A 9,188-nucleotide genomic window follows, 5' to 3' on the forward strand; every position below is an offset into this window, starting at 1 on the left:
GCTAGATGTGCATGAGATGTAGAACTAGAATGGGTCCGCAGAGTCAAGTAATGAGACAGTGGCAGGACCCCATCTGACAGTGGATTATTGATGCCGTATTTTTTGTACTCTTACGACTCGTTTGTCAGCCCATGCCTTCACCTTTAAGAGATTCCTTTTAGACCACTTTGCTTTCAAGGACAACCAGTCAACAGGTTTCTCACCTCTGGTTTCGAAGCTTTGGAAACCTTTCCACAAGGTCATTGGACCTCTAAAACAAGTGGCTGTGCCCCTCTCCTCAATTAGGTGTAAGAGTTTTCAAATTGACAGACACATGACGTCGTGTTGCGCTCGGGACTATTGTTCGAAATACTGGGTATTTCTGTGCTGGTGGGGACCGGGAAGGCCTCTGATGACCAGAGGGTAGTTGAAACGGTGGTGTTCAGTTACTAGAGGGTGACTTTCATGGTCATGACTAGATATCCTGTAGCCCCCTCCCTGAGGGGTTGGGGTGGGGGTTGCAAAGCGAGAGTTAGGGTAAGGGTTACGTCTACAGTTTCCCGGATAGCTGTTGTGCAGGCACGAAATCATATCGGATAATGCTTCTATTCACACGAAAGACGGAGTCTGTAACGGAGCGGAGCTGCGCGGATCTATAAAGTGGGTTGTCTCATATCGGATAGTTTTCTGTGCCACTCTACGGCGCAGTGTGAACAGTTGTTCCTCCTATACCGGATAGTTTTTCATGTCGTCTTCAAAAACTCCTTAATAATTCGCAAAGAAAAAACAAAAGAAATTAATGTTTAATGAGCGCCTTTATATCTGATGAAGACACGGCTAAACTTTACGTCGAATTTTTAGACCAAAATAACTCCAAATCTAAATATTACAGCAAGAATGAGTTGATCTATATCAGAGATTTTGAAGGCGTTCAAAATACTCACAGTCGTGTATTATCAGGTTTTAAAAACTCTCGTAATAAACTCCTGTTCGTTTTTTAAACAGTACATGAAAAGTTATCCGGTATGGTGTAGACATAACCTATATGAGGTTACGAGGAGAGCAAAACGTACCATTTGTTCCTTCGACGTAAGTGTTCACATTTCGTTGGAAAAGAAAAATCGTTAAAAAAATCCTCCATCACTTCAATGGTCGCTTTAATAAAGCTTTACAATTCATACACATTTCACCAGACAATCAGAAAATAACATTTTAAATTGATTAAGGTGCCATTATAGAAATTGTTCATAGTTGTCCATAAAGTTCAGTGGCCCTAGAGCCGAAAAGTCCATCTTACTCCATATCAACCAAATAGGCATGAGGATTGAAGTAAACCAGAGAAAGAAAGCTTTTTATGACGAAGTAACTCTGTGCTAGTACAAATTGGCTTTACATGTGTTTTGGGAGTGCCGTCTCTCCAACAAAATGCCTAACATTCAAAGCTCAAGCGTCAAGTCATAACGTCTATATGTTGTAATGAAGGCTTTTCTTTTCAACCCAGTAGTTTGAAGGTTCTTGCTGCAGGATGCGGCTGACGTTGCATGGTGCTGCTAGTCCACACAATAGGTCAGGTACGCACGCGACCTGAAGAGAAATAAAACAAGATTAGTAAACTCACAAAAGTAGCGCAGGACAGCACAAGAAAAGAAAGTCAAACAAACAAATCCCTCTACAACAATCGAGCCTTTTTGTTTATCAAGTCATCAGACTTAGTAAAAAACTTTTGGATCAATTAAGATTTCTAGGTAACTGCCCACCTACCCCTCCCCTAAGACAACATCAACACTTACTTCTCACTCAAGGCAAAAATTGTAACTTAGGAGGGAGGAGTAGGTGGTCAGGAGGATTCAAGTGAATGCCTAAAGAGACAACAAAAAAAAATGGTGGTTGTCGGTCTCCGGAAGTCATTTCGGTAAATTACCACTGTTCTTCAGACAGAAAGAAAGAAAACCGTAAATCGAGAAGTGCTTTCAAACTTTATTATTGCTTCCATCAACAGTCCTAGCTTTAACAGCTCCATTCGCGTAGTGGCAGACACATTTCTTTGCCGTCGCCACACACCTTATCCTCGGAAACCCACTGGCAATAAATCGGGTCGGAAGAAACGACACGACGAAAGTTGTCATGCGCTACCCGACTGATTACCACTGGGTCGAGGCCGAGTGGACTTCGGCTAGAGTTCGTTTTGTCCAAAACCTGTGACCAAAACCCCAATCCCCCAAAACCCTCTTTAAACCAGAACTACTTCGGTTAACCTATTCTACATCCCCAGTGGGCAAAAGTTTTAACTCTTGCTTAACCCAATGTTTGTGGGCAAGTATTGCTTGGAAATAAGAACATCAGGCACAGCACATCCGATGTTAAGATCAGCGTTTCCTTTAGGTCACAACGCCTTGTCTCCTGGGTCTTCTCTGTGTTCAAAACAGCGACTTGAAAGGCTGCCAAAGTACCCCAGGAATCCCATCTGCCTTAACTATTAAACGATTCTTAAACGCGCGAAGTCAATTGAAAACGAATAACAAGCTGGGGTTAAAGGAGTTTTATCACGTGGGTTTCCACCTTTAATCACATGATTCATTCGAAGACATGCTAAACTTTTTCTGAAACCAAGCTGTGCTGACATGAAGTTGGCGTTGATGGTCTTGCTAGAAAACTAAAGTGCTGTTATATTTTAAGGTTTTCCTTGAAGTTCCTAAACTGCCACTTTTACGCCCTCGGCTAATACAACTTCGTAAGGGGTTGACATACAAACGGAGGGGCAAAGATTCTTACACGGTCTTATAACCGGAGAAGAGTTATAACAGAGCGGATCAAAATATGTTTTGCATTTACTGGTGTTTTGAGCTTCAAACGGTCATAATATATCAAATTCACTTCAATACATTTGGAGGGGGTTTACATCCGGCAGGGCTTATAAGCGGATGTATTTTTGTTGTTTACAGGTAGATGGGCCTATAACTGGGAGAGCTTATATCAGCAGCAGTTGCGGTATTAAATAAAACTACCACAGGGGTCCAATCGCAGAATTATTTTGAGCAGCTGAACCTTTTTGTTTGAAATTTAAAAGTGAATATTTTCCAGATGCCTACAAAGACCTTTACTTTTCTTTGTCTGGGAAAATGGATCAGTAGTGCTTTAAAAAATCTTCATCTGCGTCTATGAACGGTACAATTACCAACTGAATTTTAAAAAAATGTCACATCGATATCAGTCTAAATGAAGTACAAATGGAACTGATCTTATGAGCGGAAATGTTTCATTACCAGCAAGAACCTCAACCTCAACCTGTCTAGCCACATTTTATTTTGAATAAGAAAGGGAAATGTCCCGCTGCTCGAGCATGACTTTCAGTTCACAGGCGTCTTCATCAAAGGTGAATAATTCATTGCCGAAATGTTTTGCTAGACGTGCTGGTTCGGTGGATTACGCCTCTAAGACCTCTTTATATACGAAGCATTAAACGACGATGAAGATAGTTGGATGCAGTCAAATGCATGGACAAAATGAATAATCCACAGTTGAGTGAACTGGAAACAGGGCGAATTCCTTGTAGTGAATCAAGCAAACGAGGTGGATTTATGAATCAACATCAACGACAAGAGAGGTAAGCTTGACTATCAAAGGTTAGCAAAGAACCAGAACTAAAGAACCAGAGTGTGGCAAAAACTGATCCTGTAACTTACTCTTGAAACTAAACCCCGTCAACATTACAAAAGATTGGCATAACGGTTCACTTAACAAGCACTTACTTATCACACACATTTAACGTAACTTGTTGGATTTCCTTAAACAGGAGATCCATGCACATGTAGCTAACTGGGTAGAAAGCAAACCGACTATTCATATAAAGTTCAGGCTTTAAGCTTTCTTCGGAACCTCCGATTTTTCTTTTACTTGTCGTTATCTGTCTGAGTTCAGGAAAACACAAAAGGGACCATTTGATGGTTTCGTCTTAAAACTCTGTGGGCCTTAAGTTAAAGACGTATTAGTCACAAACACCAGCTTTTAAGGTAAAATGACATGAAAATTCTGGTTTGCAAACAAAAAAATATCAAGGTGAAACACTGTATTTTTTCTCCCACGTCACATTGCGGAGTTGTCTGATAGATGTTAATGCCGCTCTGCTCTAACTAATACCTCGACCATTTTGATAAAGTCACGAGTTCGATTCCCGCTCACAAATGTTTTGCATAATCAGGTTTATTAAGGCGGGTAATTTTCAATTTCACATACACACTAATCGTTTCTTTCGAAACTACACTGTTAATCCAATTATAGGCGAATTTAGGAGACAACAACACAACGCAAAATGAGAACGTAAGGGTGCGCAAAAAGGACTGAACACGACTTCCGGTGCCTGATTTGCCGCTCTGCCATTGGTCAAGGCGGTCCGTTGTCAAAATCTGCCTATTATTGTTTTAATATGCTATTCGAAGCAACAACCAAAGCAGCAGATCAGTAATCGTTCGGAAACTGAAAGTAAAAATCCCATCTTTATGTGACACAAAAGGCCTTCTTAAAAGTATTGTGGTACTGGACATCACTTCCGTATCACTAGAAGCTCAGTGGTTAGAGCATCCGACCTAAAACTCGGAGGGTCGTAAGTTCGATTCTCACCGTGAGCTCGGAATTTTTTTCTGAGCTTTCTGGTGTTAGAGTTCTCCTTCTCCCAAATTATACAGTAAACGGGCCTTTTTTATAAAGCGCAGAAGGAGGCAAACACAAAGAAAAGAAGCAAAAAGGTAAAATTGGAAATTTTCTTCATATCACGTAAACAAAACATCGTTGTTGGCAATCATATCAAGAGGTTCCGCGCGGACGGCACAGCTCCCGCGTAATCGCTTGCACTTGCATTGTCGCCTTAAAAAGCAATAAAGTAAGAGCAATCCAACAGAAATCACAACAAAGTAAAGTAAATACTTCTGGCAGCGCGACCAAGGGATTAAAGGTGAATGTGACTGACTAGAATTTTGATTTAGAAAGTCTAAATCAAAACGTCGAATCTGTTGGGGCAAGTAATTCGTTACCACAAGAGGGAACTACCCTGATTAACTAACAACCGTACTCCAAATATACCCTATACGTGTACTCTGAATTACGTCTACGCAAAGAAAACAGAATGGAGTGTGGTATGCGTGCTTTATCTTAAACGAGTGGAGAAGTAAGGAGGTTATAGGCGGAAAAAGTAAGTGTAACATACAAAACAATACTTCACTATGACTGAAGTACAAGGGATAAACGGAAACGTTATAACCTTAAGTTACGGTTAACGGTTTCTCGATCACGAATCCAAGCAGCTTTTGAAATCGAAACCCTTACTAACGCGTGACACAGTCTTAAGCATGAGATTTTACATCAAACAGCGTCCAACCAAAAGCAAGACTCTCAGTCGAACGCAACCGCCAGTTTAAAGCGTTCTGGCAAACAATTCCGTTATTATTTTTTAATGCACGTTAACTTAACCGATCAAAGGCTAGGGAGAATTTGATACTACGTACACCTCCACCTGAACTCTGTCGAAACAGGTAATCCCTTTGGTTTTCCACCACGATGTTAAGGTCATGCGTAAAGTTATGAAATCTTAATTTACTTCGAGCGTACTAACCCCCTGGCTTTCCCTCCGCCCAATAAAAAAAATTAAGGCACGATCTTTTAAGGGTGCTTACTGGACTAACTCGGCATATTTGGTAAGGCTAGGCTATTATTTTGAATCTCCATTTATATAAACGCCTTTGTTGGGTTTTTAGGTAGTGGTGGACGCTCCTTCTTTAAAGCAATAGCTTGAAAAGCAAAGCAATGTCATTTTGGGTGTAGTTCGAGTAAGAAAAAAAAAACGGAAGAGACGAATAATATGTAGGGAAAGTCACCAACATGAGTATTAATTTGGAGTTCTTCTAATTTATTTTTCTTAGTGAGAACGGACCAAAATTTGCTTACTTCCAACTGCCCACACACGGTGATTCCATTTACAAAAGCCTAAATGACAGGAGTTAAGAAAATTGAGAGACCCGAGACACACAAAGACTCGAGCGCCTCATCGATGAACGCCTCGAACAGGCCAATTCTTGAAAGAAACCGTCATCTCCTTACGGCCGGTGAAAATGAGGTGAAACCTTCCGGGTGAAGTTGTCATCAAGTGACAAATCGTACTTCATCTAACAGAAAGGCGCACTTTAAATGGCAAGTAAGGCTTTAGTAATACATAGTTTATAAGTAAGTTTTCACAACAACATAACGTCACGCATTAACTAACGCAATCTGTTTTCGAAGTCGGGCAGATTTCACGCTGTTACCTAAAGGGTACACTAGGAAACAACCAAGGCTTTGACAGTGTGACTTCTCGAGAAATTTAAATTTTGCCCGACCGAGAAAAAAAGACTGGTTGTAAATAAATATAGCACACCAGTTGTTTTCATTCATGTACTACATGTAGAAACACTCCATTGAAAATCAAAAGATCACCATCGCTTGTTGATAAATATAACAAGAAACAAAAGTACCGCGTGTTATCTTAAAGCCGGTTGTGAGCTTCGAACAGAGTTAAGCGGACCAGCGGAATACAAAGTTTGTTGCTAGCGTTCATCTGGGTTAAAACTTAAATTTACTCGGAGGGGACACTCTAGGATCTCTGTCATGAAGCACGTGTCATGTTGCGTGACCTGCATTTGCCCGTGTTGGCCGGGCGATCGATACTAATCCCTACCCACCTTTCAAGACGCCTGCGAGCAAGTTAAGTTAGTTACTTTACACTCACAAGTTCACGCGTGCCAAGATTAATGGCTCAATTGGAAATCGTAAGTACAAAACGAATTTCAAAGACTTCACATTCTCAAAAATTGCAAGTTGTTACATACGGCGTACAGAAGTATGAATTCTCGCTCTATTTTACGAACTTTATCTTCTCTGCAAAAGAGGAGGAGAACTCACAGAAAAAGGTGACCATGCAAATAATAAGCAGTAATTTCCTGTGGAGATGTCCACTGTGCCGCATAGGATGGTTTTGTACAGGTGGATAAAATATAATTATAACGTGTCACGTGTGATAATAGACAGGAAAAATTATTAGGACTCCGCGAACAGAGTAACATTTGACGAGATATGCAAGTTAGCTGCAATTGGCTACATTATAGTAAACTCAATCAAAGCATCAAGTTTTAAAGTTTTTACACATCAAAAACTCAGTTGTTTCGACTGTTTACAGAGGGGGAAGTTCTCATTCGATGAAGGCAAGAAAGGATCAATCGGAAGACCTCGTTAGTGCTTCAAGCTCTCGCCCGTTTCTTTCTCCGTTTCTGGCGTTCCTTCCAGTTTGCGGAGAGAATATAGAAGCGGAAAAAAAGTCAAGAGTTCAAATTTACGACGTTTTTCAGCGAGGGGCTTTCTTATAAGACCTTAAACGTAAAACTTTAATCAAATCCCCAACGAACTACGAAAAGGCCTCCCAAGACAGATCATTGAAACTTTTCACCCAAAATGGGAACATTACGGTTCTATAACATATGAGCAACAGCGAGTTATTTTGTTAATTGTGCAGCTGAAAATGATTCTGTCAGGCCGGGGAAGTGATCATGCAAGTTAGCAATTTCGAACTGGCATACAGTATACACGCATTCAGCTGTAGCAATAACTTTTGTCCACTTTGAAAGTTGCCATGGAATAGTTTTTTTTACCAAAAAAATAGGAAAGATCTCCGCAAGGTCAATACATGATTTGAGTTAGCTTTAACCCTTTATCCTCCAATATCCAAACACAAAATCTCCGAGCTGATCTCTATACATTTCCTTCCAGAATTAGTTTAGAGAATTTGATAAAAGATCAAAGTATTTTCCATTCGGTGATTATTATGTTTATTCTCATAACCTTTTCTCGTGATGATGTATTGATATAGTTAGGAGAAAATAGATGTTGGTCACTCTTGGGACTTGGGCAAAATCATACACCTTGTACCTGCATCAGTATTTTCATTCTGTAGCTAAATGATGAGTTGTAGTAGTTGTCTCACTCTGAGGTACAGTATTTGTACATATGTACAGTAGCTTGCTAATGAACACAAACTACACTACAGTAATGAAACTTAATAAAATAATCACCAAAGGGAAAATGCTTTGATTTGTTATCAAATACTCTCAACTAATTTTGTAATGAAATGTACAGATCAGTTTGGAGAATTTGTATTTGGACATTGGGGCATAAAAAGTAAATTGCTTGAAAGGTAACACTGTGTACACTGTATACACGAAGAACAGGAATATTGTTGCTTGGTTCAATGGGTGGGATGATAATCTGGCACATTTCCATTTTGTTGCTACTGTAAGATTCTCTATGGTAATTATGATGCCCAATATATTCCAATTTTTGACACTCTTGTTCTTGATACTGTTAACACAAGATGTATGCAAAGCTAACTCCAATCATACATTTTTGCACTCTTCACTGCTCTCTGTATCATGCTCACTTCCTAACTATCTCTTGATCAGTTTCCCTATTCCATACTGACATCAAATTTATCATTTTTATAAGACATGAATAATATTAACAAAATAGAGAACAATTTTTGGCACTTACTGCAAACTAAAGGCACTAAAATGGTATATTTATGAAAGAGCAATAATTGTCTCAAGTGACCCTGGATGGAGAGAACAATCCAAAGCCAGCATTCTGGTGAAAAGGTTTCTGTCTAACTGGACATAAGACCTCCACCAACTTTTGGATCAAAGTTCAAAACATACGTGCAAGCTACTAAAGCTATAAAGATACTTCTACACAGAAATACAATAACATTAAAATAGAATTTTTTTTCCATTCTAAGTCAGGTCTACAGTAATAAGTAATTGTATTACAGTAATAATACAATTCTATCTTTGAGACCACTCCATTACCACCAAGTTTACATTTTTTCTCCTGCAACACTAAAGCCACAGTGTTTTGATTGTTTAGTGCCCGAAACTCGAGTACGGTACCGTTAAAAATTAAGTTGACAGTCCGTTGCAAGTCTCGATTCTCGACTCGATTCACGATTCTCGATTCCTGTGCAAATCGAGAATCGAGAATCAAGAACAAGCTATCGAGAATCGAGTTGAGGGTGAAGTCTCTCAGGACAGAAAACAAAAGATTCACCCTTTGTCATAATTTGTAGAGAATTTGTAGTATTCTAACATCTGTTTTTTTTGTCATTTCAGCCATTCAGCACTGGATGTGTGTAAGTAAAA

The 9,188-nt window shown here is 39.6% G+C and overlaps 1 protein-coding gene and 1 long non-coding RNA gene across 4 annotated transcripts in view; one reads left to right on the forward strand and one right to left on the reverse strand.

The window, feature by feature from the left end:
• Positions 1–1,056: 1,056 nt before the first annotated feature.
• LOC140940232 (uncharacterized) overlaps positions 1,057–9,188 on the reverse strand; it is a 23,807-nt gene continuing 15,675 nt past the window's right edge. The window contains exon 4 of the long non-coding RNA XR_012166315.1: positions 1,057–1,563. This is a non-coding gene — a long non-coding RNA (uncharacterized lncRNA). The remainder of the gene's footprint in view (positions 1,564–9,188) is intronic.
• LOC140940227 (uncharacterized) overlaps positions 3,192–9,188 on the forward strand; it is a 24,252-nt gene continuing 18,255 nt past the window's right edge. For 2 of the 3 annotated variants that reach the window (XR_012166311.1, XM_073389148.1), the window contains exons 1-3: positions 3,192–3,583; positions 5,892–6,159; positions 9,159–9,178. Coding sequence is in view for 2 of the 3 variants with exons in the window: in XM_073389148.1 (XP_073245249.1) it covers positions 6,157–6,159; positions 9,159–9,178 (23 nt within the window). In the remaining variant the exon portion in view is untranslated. Of the gene's footprint in view, positions 3,584–5,668; positions 6,160–9,158; positions 9,179–9,188 lie in introns of those variants that run through there. The other variant, XM_073389149.1, reaches the window with a different exon arrangement.

The sequence above is a fragment of the Porites lutea genome, chromosome 6 (assembly GCF_958299795.1).
Source record: "Porites lutea chromosome 6, jaPorLute2.1, whole genome shotgun sequence".
Lineage (NCBI taxonomy): Eukaryota > Metazoa > Cnidaria > Anthozoa > Scleractinia > Poritidae > Porites > Porites lutea.